At 44.0% G+C, this 21,754-nt stretch overlaps 1 protein-coding gene across 1 annotated transcript in view; it reads right to left on the bottom strand.

Annotated features, from left to right (window-relative positions):
- Nucleotides 1–21,754, bottom strand: part of SLC24A2 (solute carrier family 24 member 2) — a 290,443-nt gene that overhangs the window by 54,580 nt on the left and 214,109 nt on the right. Inside the window, 1 exon segment of the mRNA NM_001144094.3 lies at nt 21,432–21,482. Within this exon segment, the coding sequence (NP_001137566.2) occupies nt 21,432–21,482 (51 nt within the window).

The following is a 21,754-nucleotide window of genomic DNA, read 5'->3' as shown; positions in this document are numbered from 1 at the left end:
ATGTGCCCCTTTGAGGGACAGTGAAGGTCAGCATTGGGTTTACCCTGCTGGAGGGTATTCTGCATTTAGCTATTTCTATTTAATCGCCAAGGAAAATCTGGGGAAGAAAGAAGGGAAGGAAAGAAGTCTGGGGACTAGGAGAAGGAGGAGGTAAAGGGGAATAAGAACAGAAAGAAAAAGGAGAGAAAAAGAAATAATTCAATAATGCAGGGGAAGGCATGGAGCTAGGACTGTCTGGAGGTTGCCCAGGCAGCATGGTTGGAAGACACTTTCCTGTCTACCAAGTCTAGTCTTATTTGGGGACGAGGTGGATGGATAACGGAGAGTGATTCTCAGCATTTGGCAGCCTGAAGCCTAAAGAGGGGTACTACTTGTGTAAGATGACTCTAAGAAGTCCTTAAATCATCTGCTGAAAAGCCAAGAAGAGGAAAAGGGAGGTTCTGAAACATTATAGAAGATGATGCTTCTACTAATAAAGCCACTCTGTGGACTCAGGGTCAGTCTTTGAACTTAGAACAATCTGCAGCTGTATGATCAACCACAGCTTAAACCATAATTTAAAAATTATATGTAAGATAATAATAAAGTGAGAGAGCATTCAAAAGAGGAAACAAGCTTGGGGAAATAAAACCTGAAATAAACCAATCCAAGTCAAGCCCAAAAGTCATGAATCATGGCAGAGAAAATCATTGATAGTTAATCACATGCTGTGTATGGTTCCAAGGATCTTTTCAGAGCTCAGATGAATGCCAGAGACAAAGAAGAACAAAAGGGACCCCACAGCATGGAGGGGTGTGGTCACTCCCTTTGCCAGGAAACATCTTTCAGAACAGGGCTGGCCACTGTCACTCGAGGGCTGGTTTTCCCAAAGTCTCTAAAGGAGGAGTGGGAGAGGAGCGGAGGAGATGATTCGAGAATTTGGATTTTTCAAAATATGTTCAGAGACCAGCGAGGGTTCTGTAGACTGTGTGCGTCCCTCTTCCCACTGCCACAGCACCTGAGGTTTTCTGTGTTACGGAAAAGTGGGGCAGACTGACTTGACCTGTTTCCTCTTAGGGTTCAGCCCTTGGGCAGAGGCTGCCTGGGGAGCAGCTCTCGTCCACCCACTGCTTCTACTTCTTTAATAGAACTTCTGTCCCAGTTTGCAGGACCTGGCTGCCATTCTGCTGTGAGGGTGCTGACAACGGCGGCTCCAAGGCCTAAAAGGATTTTCCTTTTTCAGAGACTGGTTTATAGAAAAGCAGCAGTGGAAGTCCCACCTTCAGAACTTAGCACACAGGGGAATTTCTTGAGGATGCTGGAGCAGACTCACCAGGGGGGCACCCTCATTCCAGCCCTAGGACACCCCTGGGATCGCCACGGGGCACCTTCTGAGAGAAGCTGTGACGATGAGGCTGGCAGGACAAGACTGAGCACAGAATGTGATTCTCAAAGAGGCCCTCTGGGTTTGCAGGTCAGGAGGCCTGGCACCTTCAGGACCTGTTCAGCTTGAAGCCACAAGCCGAGAGATCACCCTGCAGTGTGTGTGCATGTATGTGTGTGTGTGTGTGTGTGTGTTGGGAACAGCACAGTATCGTGGTTAAAGGGATATGATCTGGGGTTCCCAGGTGGCTCAGTAAAGAGATGCAGATTTGATCCCTGGGTCGGGAAGATCCCCTGGAGGAGGAAATGGCAAACCTGCTCCGGTATTCTTGCCTGGAGAATCCCACTGACAGAGGAGCCTGGACGGCTATAGTCCATGGGATCACAAGAGTCAGACACGACCAGTCAACTTAGCATGCACGTGGATGTGTTTCGAGGCAGCAAGGCCTGGTTTAAGCCCCAGCTCTTTCCCTGGCTCTGCTAGGTGACAGTCAATAAGTCCCTGAATATTTCTGAGTTTCAATTTTTCTGCTTGTTAAATAGGGATGCTAACCACTGACTCCTGAGTTAAATGCAGGCCTTAAGTGAGAAAATACCTATAAAGGACTGACCACAGCACCTGGCATTGGGAGAACTCTGTAAAAAAGAGGAAAAAGAAAACCCAACAAACAGCCCAGGGGCAAGGGTTACACGGCCTTGTGCTGCATTAGAAGAAGCCTTGGCATCTTCTCGTCTCTCAATTGGCGGTATCTGACCTGACAGTGTAAGCATCCCAGGGGGCCTCGTTGGATTGGTGTTTAGTTTTCCGTGATTTCTCCAAAGTCAGTTCCAAAACTGATTAGAAGGGTCACTTTATATCTCTCTGAAATTGAGAAGGTCAAGGTGAGGGAGCTGGCCCTCTGTGTTTTAACTCTGATACCTTTGTGATCTTCAAATGGAAAGATAGTGATCAGCTTTCTCCCATCACTTGTGAGAACAGAGTACAGGAAGGGCTGTGGGTATTGCACAGTGGATTTCGGGGTGGCTCCAAAGAGCTTCCTGAAGCACCAGGGCTTTGCCTCCTCTGTGTCTCAGGCTCAGAATTCTAAAATAGCGATAATGAACAGAACACCCAGCTCAAACAGTTGCTGGAAGACTTAACGGTTTGAGACACATCAGGTATTTAGATGGCCCCGACATACAGTCAATTACTCAGAAAGCGTTGTTACTATTATGGAAGTGAATGCAGGATCTTCACCCCATAAATTACTGAAGATGAAAAGCTTGATATTTAAAACAGAATGGAGGCTTAGCAGCCTCTGGTGCAAGAAACCTTGGCCGTAAAGGCACCACTTTCATTGACTATTTTGGGCATGGATTCCATGTTGGCATAGGGGTTGACATGGACAGATCTAAGAAAAATAACTGTGTGCCTGGGGATAAAGGAGACGTTTTTGAGTAACTTTTCAAGGTGAGCGAGGGAGTGATTTTTCAACATGTTTTAAAGAGACTTTAAAAAATACACGCTGTTGCGTGTGAACCTTTAAAGTATCTTTTTATATAGTGACAGATATTTGTATACTTAAAATCTTAGAAATAGCAAACTCGGCTCAAATCGTGAGGCACCTACGTCAAAAACTAGTACACAGTTTTAATATAGTTTAGCTTGGTCTGAAATTTGCAAAAGAAAACCAGCTGAGCGTTCTCAGGGGAGTGTGTGTTGAGGGGGTGGTAGGGACGTGTGGGAGGAAAAGATCAAAGCAGAAGGGCTTATTATGAAGAAGAACAAATTTTGGAAATAAAAAAACCCGGCATCAAAATCCTCAACCGATCTCTCTGCCATAACGCAGGAGCTCCAAGCTGCGTCGCAAAATCACCTTTGGAGGTTCTGTTTCCTCCAAAGTAAAGCATTTTACTTTTGTTCTGCTGTTGATTAATGAAAACAGCCCCTGGAAATTCCTTCACATCCTTCCCACCAAGTCATCAGCAACGCCCCGACAGGAATGTTTTGGGCTGGAGATGAGATTAGCTCCTGGCTGCCACAGAGCATTCTGAGCCCTAGCAACACGGAAGAGACAGGACCAAAGAGATTTATAGATGTAAAGGGAGCAGCCACACACACCTCAGCAAACAGACCTTGGCCTGGGAGACGAAAAGGAAAAATGAAACAGGAGGGAAAACTCAGTGTGTTTGAAATTATTTTTTGTGTTTTCAGTTCTGTCTTTCCTGTCTCTGTCTTTGAAGTTTATGGGTTGGCTGGCAGCTTAAAAAGCAACAGGGCACCTGAACTTTCCTCCTGTTTATCCTTTATTTTTTTTTCTGGAATCAGAGACTCAGGTCAGGCAGCCAGGCCACCGTGACTCTGAGAAGCACTATGAAAGCGATGTGGCAAAGAGCAAACGCTGACCCTTGGGGTCACTGTGGGTTCCTCTCTTTCTCTCCTACCTCACAAGCTATCTATCAGCAAATCTGGGATCTCTGCTTTCAGCGTATTTCAGAGCCTGACCACTTCTCGCTCCCTACCTCCCTGGGCCGAGCAACAATCCTCTGGCCTCCCGGCCAGTCTCTCTTCCACCATGTCTTCCCTGTCCCCTGCTAAGTCACTTCAGTTGTGTCCGACTCTGTGCGACCCCATAGACGGCAGCCCACCAGGCTCCCCCGTCCCTGGGATTCTCCAGGCAAGAACACTGGAGTGGGGTGCCATTTCCTTCTCCAATGCAGGAAAGTGAAAAGGGAAAGTGAAGTTGCTCAGCTGGTCTTATCCCAGGGTCATTAGTGGTCAGATCATGCCACTCACGTCTCTGTGCAAAATCCGGCAGGGGATCCTTAGGGAAAAATGAAAACCAAAGTCTTGCCAATGACCTGGAAGATTCTGTCCAGAGAAGCTCACCTGGACCCTCCTGCCTTGTCCCCTCCCCCTCTCCTAGCTTACTCTGCACCAGACACCCTGGCCTTCTTCTTGCTGTTCTGGAAAACACTGTGTTGTCTCCACCTCAGGACCGTGACCTTTGCTGGTCCCTCTACCTGGAATGTTCTTCTCCCAGAGACCCATGGGCTCCACTCTCTCCACTCCTTTGAGTACTGATTTGTTGTTCATTGTTGTTCAGTCGCTCAGTCGTGTCTGACTCTTTGTGACCCCGTGGACTGCAGCACGCCAGGCTTCCCTGTCCTTCACCATCAAGTACTGATACTTGTTTATAAATATCACCTTCTCATTGAAGCTGCTCTGAGCAGCCTATTTAAAGGTGCGGCTTTTCTCTCCAGCACTTGCCACCCCCAGCTTATTTTCTCTAAAGCGTTTTCCACCACCTCATTCACTGTTTCACTATTGCTATTGATTATCTGCTGTTTCCCATTAGCAGTCAAGCTCCGTGAGGGTAGGAATTTTCATCAGTTTTGTTCACTGCCGTATCCCCAGTGCCCAGTGGGGCTCAATCGATCCTTGTGTTTGTGGTTTCCAGGCAAGCTGATGAAGTTCTCACAAGCTTCCTGTTGGCTAACGGGCCAAAGTAAATCCTTTCAGGTCCACTCAAGCCCAGCACCCTAGTAGGGCTCAGTTCAGTTCAGTTCAGTTGCTCAGTCGTGTCCGACTCTCTGCGACCCCATGAATCGCAGCACGCCAGGCCTCCCTGTCCATCACCCGGAGTTCACTCAAACTCACGTCCATTGAGTCGGTGATGCCATCCAGCCATCTCATCCTCTGTTGTCCCCTTCTCCTCCTGCCCCCAATCCCTCCCAGCATCAGAGTTTTTTTTTCCAATGAGTCAACTCTTTGCATGAGGTGGCCAAAGTACTGGAGTTTCAGCTTTAGCATCATTCCTTCCAAAGAACACCCAGGGCTGATCTCCTTCAGAATGGACTGGTTGGATCTCCTTGCAGTCCAAGGGACTCTCAGGAGTCTTCTCCAACACCACAGTTCAAAAGCATCAATTCTTCGGCACTCAGCTTTCTTCACAGTCCAACTCTCACATCCATACATGACCACTGGAAAAACCATAGCCTTGACTAGACAGACCTTTGTTGGCAAAGTAATGTCTCTGCTTTTCAATATGCTGTCTAGGTTGGTCATAAGGGCTAAGGGCCCATATATAGAGCCCCAGGAGCTGTCTGAAGTAAAGAGGAGAAAATAGGGTGGACCAAGTGTTCATGCTCCAGAAGTGAAATAAAGAGGGGCACCCAGTTGTCCCCCTTCTGTACCTCCTCCCCCCCAATCAGGTCCCCAAGGTGGGCACTGCAAGGAAGAGGAGGAAGATGGAAGAGGAGGTGCAGTGAGCACAGCAGAGAGGAGAGCAGGGCAAGCTGCGCTCTGGCTCCTCCTCCTGCATGAAGATACTCCTCATTTGTCGAGGCCTAATTGAAGGCATCACCCACTCAATGGACATGAGTTTGAGCAAACTACACAAGATAGTGAAGGACAGGGAAGCCTGGCATGCTGCAGTCCACGGGGCCACAAAGAGTTAGACACGACTGAGCGAATGAACTGAACTGAAGGCCAGACTCGAAGTCTCTCTATTGAGACCCACGCCCTCCTTCCCAAGTGGAAATCTACCCACTGCTCTCAGGGCATTTTGTACTCATCACAGCCCTTATTTCAGTTTGCTGCCAGCTTCTCTGCTTTCCCCACCAGAGGGCAGGCTTCTCGGGGGCAGGGACCTTCTCTCAGCCATCTGTGTATTTCTCTATGCCTCCACAAGTGTCTTAGAGTCATGCTTGGCACATCTCATGAACTCACTGAATTATAGTGACGCTCTCCCTATATTAGCTCCCCAGGGAAGTCTGAGCTTTTCTTCCAAGTCAGTACAGGTCACAACCAATCTCCCACTCTGCAAATATTAACCAAGGCTGTGCTATGAATCAGGCAATATTTGATAATAAGATCCATCTGGTGCCCTTGTAGGGTTCACAGCCTGGAGCCAGAGAGACAAGAAACAAGGACTTAAGATTCATGCTGTAATGGTGGGGGCCTTCTCCGGAGGGCATGGAAACTCAGAGAATAAAGCTCGAAGATACCAGACACTACTTAGCAGCTTGGACAAGTAAGGTCCACTTGCATTCCACAAACTGTCCTTCTGGGGCAGCTTATTCATCTAATAGCATCTGGCCTGATTTTTATTCTTAAAAGCAAAATATTAAAAATAAAAGTCTTGTCCTGCATAAGAACATAGATTTTACTTATTTATTCTAAATATACTTTTGAGATACAACCCTCAAGTTATTCTAATTTTTGGGAAGCATCATGTAAAACCAATGATAAGGTTCCATTGACATGAATGGAAATCAAACTAGTATTGTAATAAAGTAATTTATAAAGCATCTTTAGTAAATATTTTGTGAATGGACCACATAATAAAGATGATTAACATAATTTAACTGTAGTATATTTACAGGCATAATCATAGGACTAGTTTCTGTAATTAATAAGAATCTTTACATAATTTACATAATCTCAAGCCGTGGGCAAACTCATCATATAACGAAATGAAATAGCCTGATTTCCTTATTAAGGCTTTTAAAAATAATTTTCTGTAAGAATGACCTTTGGAGTCACAAGTAAGGCTCAGATCTGTCCAGGTATGAATTGGTTCTGTCATCTCTCCTAATGGGGTCACCTTATCACTGGAAATAGGGTGCCTTCCTAAATATTTTGGAAAATTTCCAATGTATTTCAGAAGTTGGTATCTTAAAGAATGAAATTCTGTCCTTTATTCCAATTTCTTGCCTTTCCAGGGACTTTGCCTAATCCGTCATCTTTAATCCTTCCCTTCCTCCTCAGCCTCTAATCATGCTTAAGTCTTTCAACGTGGCAGCCTTTCTCTTGACGCCAGCTATCCTACGGGCACTGCTCTCACTTGCTTTCTCGTTATGGCCAAACCTCTGGAAAGGTCAGTCTGTGCGGTGCCCCTGCATCCTTAGGGCTCCTTCGGTCACTTCTTAACTCTGCACCTGCCATTTGTCAGCATTTCACCACTGAACCTATCCTCGCCACTTTTCACCTCCACTTGCCTGGCTCTCTTAGTGGCATCTGGTATTCCTCATTCCCTTCCTTGAAATCCCCTTCAATGTTCAAGGACCCCCAAATGTGCCCCATATGTGCCACCACTCCCCAGGGTCCCCTCCTCACTCCTTCTGCCTCACATTCTCCCAAGGGACCCAACGGACCACTGCCCGACTACTGACGATTCCCACATTCGGAACTCTGGTCCAGGTCCTCTCAGCCAATGGACTTCTGAATATCTTCACTGGGAAGTCCCTCTCATGGTTAAACTCAATGTGCCCCAAACTTCCTTATATCATTTTCCTTCCTAGGAATCTGCTCTTCCACTTGTATTTTCTATTGGTGATTTCCTCACTCCCTAGGTCATCTTAGAGGTCCTCCTCTCCCTCATATCCAATGAACTGCCAAGTCCTTTCGAGTCTACCTTTGAACACTTTAGATCCAACCCTTCCTGCCTGGATGTCAGTTACAGTCTCTTAACTGGTTTCCCAGCTTTTAATTGCACTGCCTGCATCCTTCTAATTTACCCTTCGCATGACTTGGAACGTGTGCTCAGTCGTGTCCAGCTCTTTGGTATCCTATGGACTGTAGCCTGCTAGGCTCCTCTGTCCATGGGATTTTTCAGGTAAGAACACTGGAGTGGGTCAGCATTTCCTCCTTCAGGGGATCTTCCCAACGCAGGGATCAAACCTGTGGCTCTTGTGTCTCCTGCATTGGCAGACACGTCACACTGTGCCACCTGGGAAGCCCTATGGCTTGGAATGCTCTCTGTTTAGTTGCTTCTAAAGACTCTGCTTTAGGCATTTCATCTTTCAGGAAGCTTTTCTCGAGTCCCTTTCCTGGGCTGGCAAGCTACCTGGGTACCTTTCTCTATCACAACACTCTGATACCTATGCCATCATAACAGTTCTCATAGAAACTCAGAGGTGTTTTATTCACTCTCTCTCCAACTAACCTGTGGGCCCCTCAAGACAGGGACGCTTCTTTTCATCTGTCCCCCCAGTACTTACATCACAGACTGGTCCTCAGTGTTTCTGAACATGATAACGTTAACACAAACAACAAAGGGACTCTTACAGCATGTGTGCATGCAAGCATGCTTGCGTGTGTGTGTGCTGGTGTGAGGTGCTTGGAGTTCTTGCTGTATGCAAATCTATTTGAAATTTACATTCTTTTGGTGAGTAGAAAAAGGAGGATCCAGAAACACACTGTAGGAAACTCACCAGACTCGCTTGTTGGTTAATGTAGAGATTAAATCTCCAGAGTCTAATTGTGTTTACAGTTAATGACTGTCTATTTTGAGACTCTCTCTGCTTTTTTTTTAAAAAGATAATCTAATCAAGTTCAGGAAAAATTGGGATTTTACAAATAAAAAAACTCACAGCAGGTATCAGACGGCAAAATATGATGTTTCAGGCAAGGAGTCAGTTTACTGACCTTAGCTGGGGCTGACATGGCTTGAGAGCTACTGTTCTTCATCATTTTGGGTCAACTATTTTATTATTTTAGGAGCTTAATTTTTTGAACAGTTCTCTCCTGGATACACAGATACAAATGGCTCCCACAAACATTCGCAAAGCGGTTGTGTGATCTGTTTTGGAGTTCTGAGCCAGGCAGGGGCTGCTAGATAGAAGGTTTGAATGTCTCTCCCCTGTTCCTATCCCTTCACCCTGTGGATATCTAAGAGATAAATGCGTAATGAATTGCTTTACCGAGGCAGGCTTCAGATCCAAGATTTGCCAGCATCCAGCCCCACTACAGCTAAGGGGTAGAAAAGAGGTCTTTGGAGTCAAAGCTCATATATTGGGTATGTCTCTCTGCCAATGGCCTATGACACTGATGTATTCATTTGGGCAGTTTTGATTTGTTCACAGCAGTTGGCAAATGGTAGGTGCTCAACAAATATGTGTTGAAAGGTTACTCTGACTTGTATTGATATATAAAAACCAGATTTTAGCTCTGGCTAACATTTATTCTGTAGTAGTCAGTGTTTCACATAAACCCATCCTCTCCTGTTACCTGGATCTCATGTGTCAGCAAATGGTCAGTTAACTTGTGTTCTTCTATTTTTTTTTTGGAATCCTCAACTTTACATTGTAAATTGGTGCCTGTCAATCTCATTTGAAATGTGGGTTTGTAACAGAAGTGGCGGGACCTGCTGTGGGTTCTTAATTAAATGGGACTGAAGGTTTAGTGGCCCATGACTAAGACGGGATGATTCAGTTCATTTCAGATTTAATCAAAAGAGAAATTTACCATGCTTAATTGAACATGCCAACTTCCTGGTATAACAGATTTCCACTTTTTTTTTTTTTTTTAAGAGAAGGCTTCATGGAAGTGGGAAATTATATTATTAATTTATAATAACAGTATTCAAGTTTGACTGATGAAGGCGACTTAGCATTTTAAGCTCTGGGGATGTCAGAAATAGACAAAAAAAAAAAAAAATCCATGATTCACTTCTGCTGCCACTTAACATTTTCTACGTATGTGATGTGGCAAAATCTGCCTTTACTTGCCAGGTCCAATCTTTCTGCTTTTACTGCTGATGGTTTAGATCATGAAAATAAGATGCAATGAAGTTTGAAGAGCTGGATGTATTCTAATGAGAAGACTTCCTTGGTTCTGGTTTTCAGGAAGACCATGAATTTATCAACTCAGCTGATTTGATCTTTCCTACAGATCTGATGCCAGTTTCTAGTTGGTTAGTTTAGTTATGCACACGCACTAGACTGCTGTCTTCCTGAGATCCAGCCCCAGGGAAGGACTTGTAAGAATACATCTCTAAAACAGTAATGTGGTTAATAACCGGCGAGTTAAATCTGTTTGTCTTTTGGAGAAGGCCCAGCCTTAACAGACAGCATCTGTTCAAGTGCCCAGAAAAATCATCCGGTTATGGAAAGTTGGACCGAATGACTTAAACCATCAACCTGGAATGAATGAAGCATAACATGGTGCTGGAAATGGTGTCGTGCATAACAGAGCTGCCCTCATAGGTAGCTGGGAGGCACCCTGCAGGGACCTCGGAGTTTCTATAGGGATATCAATGATCATGAGGCAAGAAGGATACATGCTGGGCTGGAAATTGGATATCCTGTGTGGGAGGAACAGCCTTGTCACTTCATTTGGAATGGACAAAGACTTCCATCAGAACTCCACCCTGGATTTCACTCAACGTTAGTAAAAACTTGGATTTCTCAAACAAGTAAATCAGAAGCTAGTTACCTTGCAAAAGCTCATCTGCTCTGTAATGAAGTCAGCTTGAATCTCTGTTCAAAGGACTTATTTCAATTTGTTGTTTAAGGCTCACGCCTTCACTGTGCGGAGAAGGGAATGGCACCCCACTCCAGTACTCTTGCCTGGAAAATCCCATGGACGGAGGAGCCTGGTGGGTGGCAGTCCATGGGGTCACACAGAGTCGGACACGACTGAGCGGCTTCCCTTCCCTTTCCCTTCACTGTGAGTGGGAGTGTAAATTGATGCAATACCTTTGGAGGGCAATTTGGCACTACTTTTCGAAGTTTAAAATGTGTATGTCCTTTGATCTGTCATTTTTATTTCCAGAAATTTATTTTAGATGTTTGTTTATACTTCAAAGGGCTTCCCAGGTGGCACAGTGGTAAAGAATCCACCTGCCAATGCAGGAGACAAAAGAGACACGGGTTTGATCCCTGGGGCAGGACGAGCCCCTGGAGTAGGAAATGACAACCCACTCCAGTACTCTTGCCTGAAAAATTCCATGGATAGAGGAGCCTGATGCTCTACCGTCCATGGGGTTGCAAAGAGTCAGACGTGACTGAGCAAACAGCACATACATTTATATCTTCAATTTAATAGAGTTTATTATGTGGGCAAAGAAGATGCTCATGTAGCATTGTAATAACTAAATGAATAAAAATGGAACTATCCTAAATATTCATTGACAGGGGACTGACCGAACCTGCTAAAAAGGAATGGGAAGAGTAAAACAGTGCTAATATGGAAATATCTTAGATATATTAATAGACAAAAGCCACGTATAGAACAGTGTATAGAAGAAAAGAGAATATGTTAAAAAACTGATAAAAGTGGTTAACTCTAAGGAATGAATGGAGTAAGAGGGGTAAGAGGGGGACTCATTTTACTGTCTTTCCTTATGTAATGTTTGCTTTTTACCTTTGCATGCATGTAATGATTTTATAATAAAAAGAATGGTTAAAATTAATTTGCAATTTAAAATTTCTACTGTGGCAAAAGTTTGGATTTACAACTAAAAGAGAATATAGGTTTCATGGGGGCAGTTGTTCTTTTAAGGGTCCTTTCCACAGGAACTAATGGACTATTTGTTGTATTTAACCACACTAATAGTTTGGCTATGAACTGGATCAAATAATACACAAGTGTTTTAGTTCAGATGCTATGGTCCAGGAACCTACCTATCACAATCTTGGTGCCAGCGTAACCAAAATGCAAGATCAAGTTTTCTGAAGGTTCACCTTAAAGACATATCTTAAAGGCAGACTTGCAAACTACATCTGCCAACATACTTCATAAAGGCCACCAGGCCAGAGTCTTGACCATGGCATTGTCCATTATCTGAACTTCTTTCTGAAGAAGCGTCCTTGGCTTCTCCAGAGAAGGGGGACTGCTGTCTGAGGCAGGCCACTCCATCTTTGGCCATGTCTGTAGGAAGGGTCCTCCTGTGCTGGACTGAACTCTCTGTCCCTGAATTGAGGAGGCTGATCTCCTTCTTCAACTTTCCCCACTCCCAGCCGGACTCATGGGGTTCCCCAGAGCTCCTCTCTCCTGGAAAGACAGACCTTACTTCATCACTGCAAACTGCCCATGAGACCATTCCAAAGAAAGAGGCTCTAAAACATTTTTAAACCTAAAGAGGTTTAAAAACATGGTGAGGTTGTTGCCATCCCATGCTACATTCTTGTTCTCTTCAGCAAAGCCTCCAGGTCATCCATCACCATTGAGATGCTTATCACCAAGTGGCTCTGAAAATCCCTGGTCTGACTCAATCTCTCAGTCCTGCCATCAGTAAATTTCATACATTCTTAACTTCTGTGAACGTTGTCTTTTTGTTCCTATTGAGTGTGGTTGTTTCTTGATGGTCCCTTTTCTCCTGTGACTCTTGAAAGTGACACTATTTTGCTCCAAGTGCTCTTTACCTTATTCCATCCTCCCTTCCTCATTACTCATACATGAATTCTCTGTCCTTCTTTGAAGCCCAGGCCGATAAACTCTACCACTTTTACCTCAACTGACTTCCTAGTCATGCTTCCCTCATTCCCGAAGATACTGGAACACAGTTCACTATTTTTATCTCCACCGTTACTCGTGTTACCATCCATGGTGACTTTACATGGGTGAACCCTGCAACACTTGGCTCCTTACCACCCTAACCTACCCTCTTTCAGCTGCCCTTTCTCACCTCGTCAATCCACTCCTGCAGTTAAACCTTGTCACTGGCAATAACAGTACCATGTCCAAACTCCTGACTTGAAGCATCTCACATTCTGTCCATAACTCTTATCTTTCAGTTCAGTTCAGTTCAGTCGCTCAGTCGTGTCCGACTCTCTGCGACCCCATGAATCGCAGCACGCCAGGCCTCCCTGTCCATCACCAACTCCCGGAGTTCACTCAAGACTCACGTCCATCGAGTCAGTGATGCCATCCAGCCATGTCATCCTCTGTCGTCCCCTTCTCCTCCTGTCCCCAATCTCTCCCAGCATCAGAGTCTTTTCCAATGAGTCAACTCTTGGCATGAGGTGGCCAAAGTACTGGAGTTTCAGCTTTAGCATCATTCCTTCCAAAGAAATCCCAGGGCTGATCTCCTTCAGAATGGACTGGTCGGATCTCCTTGCAGTCCACGGGATTCTCAGGAGTCTTCTCCAACACCACAGTTCAAAAGCATCAATTATTTGGCACTCAGCTTTCTTCACAGTCCAACTCTCACATCCATACATGACCACTGGAAAAACCATAGCCTTGACTAGACAGACCTTTGTTGGCAAAGTAATGTCTCTGCTTTTCAATATGCTATCTAGGTTGGTCATAACTTTTCTTCCAAGGAGTAAGCGTCTTTTAATTTCATGGCTGCAGTTCTTTGATCTCATCTGTCAATTCATTAATGCCATCACCTTTTTACAGCCCTCCTTTAGAACAAGTTCTTCACCTGGTTTCTGGGATGCTATTCTCTCCCCATCCTCTGCCTACCCCAGTCTCCTTTGCTGTGCATTCTCCCCTCTTCCCAAATGCTACACTTAGAGTTCCCAGGGCTCAGACCTTGGCCTCCTCTTTTCTACTGATTAGCTAGGTATTCTTATTTAGTTCTATAGCTTTAAATGACTTATAGTCTATGACTTTCAAATTTACATCTGTAACCCTAACTTTTCCCCTAAGCTCCAGACTCCAAATCCACTTTATCCATATCTCCAATTGTTGTTGTTCAGTCATTCAGTCGTGTCTGACTTCTTGCGATCCCATGAACTGCGCTACGCAGGCTTCCATGTCCTTCACCATCTCCCAGAGTTTGCTCAAACTCATGTCCATTGAGTCCATGATGTCATCCAACCATCTTATCCTCTGTCACCCCCTTCTCCTTCTGCCTTCAATCTTTTCCAGCATCAGGGTCTTTGCCAATGAGTCAGTCCTTTGCATCAGGAGGCCAAAGTATTGGAGCTTCAGCATCAGTCCTTCCAATGAGTTTTCAGGGTTGATTTCCTTTAGGATTGACTGGTTTGATCTCCTTGCAGTCCAAGGGACTCTCAAGAGTCTTCTCCAGCACCACAGTTTGAAAGCATCAATTCTTTGGCATTTGGCCTTCTTTATGGTCCAATGCTCACATCCCTACATGACTACTGGAAAAACCATAGCTTTGACTAGACAGACCTTTGACTATATTAGCATGAGTTCTCAATCTCACTCCAGAGCTTACTCTGGTCTCAGTCCTCCCCATCAGCACACAGTTTTATGAAAGCAATGTTTCTCTGTTATGGAGAGATTGCAAGTTGCCTATTAATATCTTCCTTTTTCATTTCCTAGTGACATACCATCTAAATTATTGGGGACAGTAAGTCACCCAGCTTGACATACTACATTTCCAAGCTTCCTTGAACTGCTGCTGCTGCTGCTGCTGCTAAGTCGCTTTAATCGTGTCCGACTCTGTGCAACCCCATAGATGGCAGCCCACCAGGTTCCTCTGTCCCTAGGATTCTCCAGGCAAGAATACTGGAGTGGGTTGCCATTTCCTTCTCCATCCTTGAACTAGATGTAGGAAAGTAGTGGAGTTTTGTACAGATTTTACTTGGAAGGTCTAAAAGGAAGCCTCCTTAAAAAGAAGACAAAATAGCTGGGGAAAATAATTTTGGGAGTAGGAAATGGTAACCCAGTCCAGTATTCTTGCCTGGAAAATCCCATGGACAGTGCAGTGGCACCTGGCAGGCTACAGTCCATGGGGTCGCAAGGAGTCGGACACAACTGAGCACGCACAAGACTTCTTGAAACACAGATGTGATGGTGGAGCTGTAGTGGCAGCCACCTTGGACATGAGGTGCCCTTGAGGTTGAAAGTCATATATTAAGATGGTGGAGCAGAAGGATGAAGGAGTTTGGGTCTTGGATTATTGTGAAGCTTCCATATCAGCCTTGTACAGCTTGCCTCTGGACCTCTTTTACTCATGAAAGATACACTTCTATCTGACTTAAGTCCTGTTAATTTGGATTTTCTGCTAGAGTTGAACCTATCCTGCTTAATATATCAGAGTATATAACACAGTCTCACCAGTTCAAAGCCAGGATTAAAATATAATGTGAAGGCCACAGATAGCACCAAGTACCCGTTTTAGGATTACATTTTCAGAGGATATCTTTTGGGCAATGGAAAATACCAATGAACAGTATTACAAAATTCAATTTCTTTTTGAAAAAGAACTGGAATCTGTGCTAAAGCATTAGTTGCTCAGTCGTGTCTGACTCTTTGTAACCCCATGGACTGCAGCCCACCAGGCTTATCCATCTATAGAATTCTCCATGCAAGAATACTGGAGTGGTTTGCCATTCCCTTCTCCAGAGGATCTTCCCAATCGAGGGATTGAACCCAGGTCTCCTGGGCAGATTCTTTACATTCTGAGCCATCAGAAATATTTTACTGTAGTTATGAATGTAAAATAACTGGCTAGACTATGTAATCTTCGGGTGCTTCTGTTTCTTTGAAATTTTCAAAACTCAGCCACACGACTAACTGAGGAACCCATGATTCATATAAGACATTATTAGTTTCTTAGCTTGGTAAAGGGGTTATTGGTTGCCATGAAACTAGCCTTAATTTCAATAAGGAAAAGATCATTATTATTCTTACCCTTGATATTAAAACAAACTTGTCTTTGTTCATTTATACAAATGAACAAAGATTGACTTTTTAAATAGTGGGGAAATTATTTTTCTAGACATGGCTTCTGTTAAATGGCAATGAGTTTAACATAATACATTGCATATTTGCAAAGTGTCCTTAGTCATGAGTTCTGTTTACCTACTTATCTGCATGTTTTTATGAATGTTTATCTCCAAAGAGCAGAGATGAGTAGTTGTGTATACTGCCATTGGTGGAAAGGCATCTCTTTGAATTCCTCGGTTCCATCACACAAGCTTTCTTTTGAACTAACTTTTTACATTTTCATTTAAAAGGAAGCCAAGTTCAATTTATTGAGGATTTTCCAGAGTGATAATGGTATGAATTTGGGTTATCTGTAGATGAGAAATAAACTATGGGTTACTGATTTATTTTTAAACTCAAGTATAGCTGATTTACAATGTTGTGTTAGTTTCAGGTATATAGCAAAATGATTCAGTTATATATATATGAATATATATATGTATATGTGTATTCTTTTTCAGATTCTTTTCCATTATAGGTTATTATAAGATACTGAATACACTTCCCTGTGCTGTAGAATATGTTTATCTGTTAAACTATGGGTTATTTACCTTAAGTAAAAACTGGAGATTGCCCTTCCAAGAATATTAAGTATCATCCCATGAAGAGATAAAGGAATGGCTGCCCACGTAGGGGGAACTGAGGTCACTAAAAGACTGTCCCTGGAGCCACTTGCTTGAATCTCTGGAAACATCTTGTTACAGATCAAGTCTAGGAACATGATTCATTCAGAGCAGATGCTCAGCTATTATCAAGTGAACACATTAGTATCAGGTGGTTGGTAGGGTGGGCGAGCCATCACCTTGGGAAGCAGGAATGAGGGAGTGGAGACATGGCCTCTTTTGAGAATCCCGTCCTCATTTCCACTGGGCTCCTTGGCACCTTGGGTTTGCCCACCATGTTACTCATCTTGCTGCCTGTGTTCTCCACTGGAGTGTGAATTCTTTAGGAGTAGAGCTATCTTTAATCTCCACGAGCCCTGTACTCAGTCTAATGCCTGGTCCAGAATGGGTGTTGCTGAACAAATAGGTTAGAGAATGAATGCTGTTGTCTAGTTGCTCAGTTGTGTCCAACTCTTTGTGACCATAGGGACTATAGCCTGCCAGGCTCCTCTGTCCATGGAATTCTCCAGGCAAGAATACAAGAATGGGTTGCCACTTCCTTCTCCAGGGAGGGAATGAATGAGTGAGTGGATACAATTCTGCTGGTTCAGGGTAGGAGAGGAAGTTGGGTGTGGCCCAGGCAGCTGTTCTGATTTAGGTTCTGGGCACCTGAGACAAGGGAGGGAGGAATTGGGCTCTGAGGGGAGGGGCAAACTTTACAAAAAATGTTACAATTTTTTCCAGTGTCTGAGAGTAAGCAGTTAAAAAAAATATTTAAAAACATTAAATTTAATATTTAAATTTAAAATATTAAAGTTTACAATTTTTAAATATTAAAATTTAGTTGCAGCATGCAGGATCTTTGGTTGCAGCATACAAACTCTTAGCTGTAGCATGTGGGATCTAGATCCCTGACTAGGGATCAAACCCTGGCCTTCTGCCCAGAGGGTGGAGCATTAGCCACTGGACCACCAGGGAAGCCCCAGATCGTTTTACTAAAATAAAATTTTAAATGTCTAGTAATCAAGTACAGAGGCCATGTTTCAGTCAATAACTGTCATTCCTTAGTCTGTGGTTCAACTTTTCCATGATCTGGTCTCCATCAAGCCTTTCTTCCTACTCCTACACTGCAGCCAATCTGCACTGTCCAGTTCCTTATACCACCTTGCCGAGCAACCGCAGTGGAGCTGAGAAGGCGGTGAGTGGTCCTGAGTTCAGGTTCCACATTGCAACTTACTACCTCTGAGTTCCAGAGCCAATCACTTTGCTTCTCTGAATCTTAAAGTTCCCACATCTAACAGAATACTTGTTTGGGCTTTGGTTTTCTCATCATCAGTAAAATCGACCTTGTGATCATTACAAGGATTAAATTAATATACATAAATTTAATATATATTAATATATTACCCTCAGAGCATTGTGCCTGGCGGGTGGGGGGCACTCAGTAAGGCTTGGTGTGGCCCCTTCTTTCATCCCTCAGCCTGGTGGGCCTGGTGGGAACCAGTCTTCCTACCCCAATGTAACCCATATTTACTGATCTTTTAGGGCCCAGGTCAAAGACCACCTTCACAAAATCCTCTCCTTCCCCATCCCCCACCCTTGAAAGCAATCTTTCCCCTTCCTGTAGCCCGTTATCTTTTTTCTGAATACCTATGGGACTTACCACTCTCTTCCTGGTGGCTCAGTGATTATTAAAACTCAGTGTTTTATTTCTCCCCCATCTGTAAGTTCCATGGGGGTAAACTGTCCACCTTTTAATCTTGTACTTCAACGAAGACCTAGCAGAATAACTTGCATAAAGCAGGTGCTTAAAATAACAGACTGAATACGTGCAAGACAATTCTCTATACTTAGTAGATCATCACGCAATTTTTCTTAGGATGGGGGTGGCATATGTAATTCATCTTTCCACTTAATCCACTTTAGGGGAAAAAAAGCAGGCCTCATTGCAAGTAGCTTACTTCACACTACATCCAGAGAAATCTCCAGAAACAGTTACAAATAATGACTGGTCACATGGGCAAGTATAATAAAGCCGTGTCAAGGGCTAGTCACATTTCTAAAATTGTGAAAAGAAATGCTCAAATGGAGAGTGCTATTTCTTGAAGGCTAAACTAGTCCCCTATTGCCCATAACATCTTCATCTTTATCATGCTTCCTTAAGTTGTGTAACATGGAGATGCTATAAGTCACAGTTATTATTATTATTTTCAGTGAGAGGAGGAATTTGAAAGTCATGCATGGCTGTTGCCAGGTCTGAGGTTACTGAACTGGCCTTGAGTCTTTTAGATGGAATCCCAGAATTAGGTTTAAGCCAGGCCTGGCTTGTCGTGGAGGCAGCTGCCAAAAGGGTGTAATATGAGGTGACTGGATGGAGACCCACCCCGCCCCCACCCGCTGCTCCAGTCATCCTTTCCATGAGTGCCTGAGAGGGATTGCTATGTGTTTGGAAAACTTGTGAGTCTTTCAAAGGTTACTATTCTAGATAAAGGATAATGCCTTAACCAGCATTTCTAAAAGAGTCCCACAAGAGGCTCCATGGAAGAATGGTTTCTCTGACCAAAATAGTCTGGGCAATATGGCAAACTCTATCCCTCTGCGTGCATGCTAACTTGCTTCAGTCGTGTCCGACTCTTTCTGACCTTTTGGACTATACCCTGCCAGGCTCCTCTGTCCATGGAGTTCTCCAGGCAAGAATACGGAAATGGGTGGCCATTTCCTTCTCCAGGGGATCTTCCTGACTCAGGGATTGAACCCATGACTCCTGCGTTGCAGGCGGATCCTTTACCACTGAGCCACCAGGGAAGCCTCCATCCCTCTATATGATTTATTATTATATGCTGCAGTGCACAGGTGCACACGGAAGGAAGGCTCTGACAAGTCACATGGTAAAGAAATCCATTTAGCTTAATTCAGAAGCTCTCCCGCTTACTTAATAACAAAATCAAGCTTGCTTTCTTTTTTTCCCCCGGATGGCTGCAAAATCCCTAATGACATGATCTGATAGTAATATTTCATAGAATTTACTTTAAAAATGCTCCCTTAGCTACCTTTAGCTATCACTGTAACTGGGATGAATTTTCAGCTAAGAATGGGACACAAAGGGATATGCATGAAGGGATGGGCAGTCCAGGGAAGGATAAGGAATCTTAAAGGTGACCCAGGAAGGTCACCAAACACAATTTTACAGTTTTGCTACGGGCCGGTCATGCTTCTCATGCTAGACATTATTTTGACTCTGTTTGCCTGCTTAGAAAGCCCGGCTGTTGGATATCAATTGGTATCTTCAGATCAGAAGCGGCACTTTTGCATCTTAATGTGATATTGAATTTTCTGGTGTGGGGAAGAAGAGAAAGGGAGCGCTCCAATGGCAATTTGCTCCCATAGATGTGGGAAGAGGAAGGAAAGGAAGGGTAAGGGAGAAACAGGTCAATAGAAGCAACAAGAAGCCAGAAGCAGCTAAGGGCGGAAGGCAGAGGACAGGATGGAGGGATGAGAGAGAGTGAGGGTTGTGACTACTCAGGTAGAAGGTAGCAAACCCACTGGCCACTCAAGCTATGAAGTTTAGACTGAGGGCTGTGAGATGCCTGGAAAAGCAATTAAATTATAAAGTCAGTGAGCCCCAAAGTTTTGGCTTTCCAAGCCAATCATCAAGCAAAATCAAAGTGGTGTGAAGACATGGACTGAAAATAACAGCTGGGACAGGAGCCTTCCTTTAAGGCAGGGACTACTCTTTCTGTCCCCATGGTGGTAGGATACGCTGCTTGTAGGTAGCTTTCTGCCTTTAGGGCTTTCTGCCCAAGGATCTGCACTTCCCCCACGTTGTTGGGAGGGCCTTGGGTTACAGTAGAGCCCAGTCTGAGATTCTAACTGTGGCCCGCTGCTTTAGAAAACACCACCATGGTTAACTGACAGCACAGAGATAAAAGTAAAGAAGGACCCCAGAGCTTTGCAGAAGCCAGAGTGGGGAGGGGCTGAGAAGGGCCTTCCTCTTATCGAGGGCTGTCTGATATTCTGCCTCCTGCATGCAGAGCAACTAGGAGACCTTTGGCAAACTAAGGCAACTCAGAAATACTAGAAGCTGAAAACAAGATATGCAACACTTTGGGGAGTTTCTCTCATGTTGAAGGACAAAATGAACTGATTCCCCTTCCTAGGGTACCTTTGGCTCTCTTGTCAGTATCAGTGAAAAAAGCATGTGAAAACTCCAAATGTTTTCATAACTTACAAATATCATTTATTAGTCAAAAAGTGGAGGTATGTGTGGGATTAGGACAAGAGGACAACTCCTTTTATCAGAATGCAAAAATTTAAAGTTGCTATTCCACGGTGCACTTATTTCAGAAAAGTCACTGACTGGGGGAAGACTGTGCCCTGGGACAGTGTCTGGAATTGTAGATGCACTGAAAAATAAATCTCTGCCAGACTTCATTTACTCAGGGGAAATGCTCAAAACGATATGTCCAATCTCACACGGTGTGAACTCCAATATATACAGCCCCACTGGCTGGAACAATGACCCTGGCCTCTCTCAGATGAGTTAGCATGGGCTGTGGGAGAAAAGGACAGGGGCCTACAGTCCTCTGCATCAGAAACAGGTCTCCATTTCGAATCTAGGGATTCCTTTAGATTGCTCATTCCTTTGCATAAATCAGAATATCACCAGAAGATACATATCTCCCCCCACCCCCAAATTAGGGGCATATTAAAAGGAAGTGTTGGTCCGACGTATTTTTCTATGTTGTAAGCATGTGGAGGAACTAACGGTGACCCAGTGGGTGTGGGCTTGTGTTTACATTGCTGACACCATTTCACTGAGTGTGTTACACGACTGAGATGGTTTGGATCGTTTGAATGGAATAACATGATCACCCATGGTATTGCATGTCTCCAATTCCAAATCAACACAATGGCAGCAACTAGACGAAAATGCAGAAAGAATTATAAATCACACAATGTCACTGAAGTCATGCAAAGAGGGGGAAAATAAAGACTAAAAAAATGGGCAAGCCACAGACACCATAAATTAAAAAAAAAAAAGCCAATGAATACAATTCTAAAATCATTCTTACCTTCTTCAGTCATTGTGTCATAATATTTTAGTTTTCCATATGATCCAAGTTCTACAACATCACAGTAAAAGACACAAAGATAAGGAACGAGCTGTAATGCAAGAACTTTGTTTTTTACACATTCTTAATTAATCAGATTCAGAGTTATACTGTCAAATTCCGCAATCGTAACTATATAGAGATGTGCAAACATGGGCCATGTGGCAGACGGCTTTCACGGCCCATTTTCAGAAATCACTTAAAATATATTATCCCACTAGGGGTAGGACGTGCCCTGCATTACAGAACAGGACACAGTTATTTTAACATCTGATGAAACAGAA

The sequence above is a fragment of the Bos taurus genome, chromosome 8, assembly GCF_002263795.3.
Source record: "Bos taurus isolate L1 Dominette 01449 registration number 42190680 breed Hereford chromosome 8, ARS-UCD2.0, whole genome shotgun sequence".
Classification (NCBI taxonomy): Eukaryota; Metazoa; Chordata; class Mammalia; order Artiodactyla; family Bovidae; genus Bos; species Bos taurus.
Note: the sequence above shows the minus strand (reverse complement) of the source record. Positions and strands in the feature narration are given on the sequence as shown.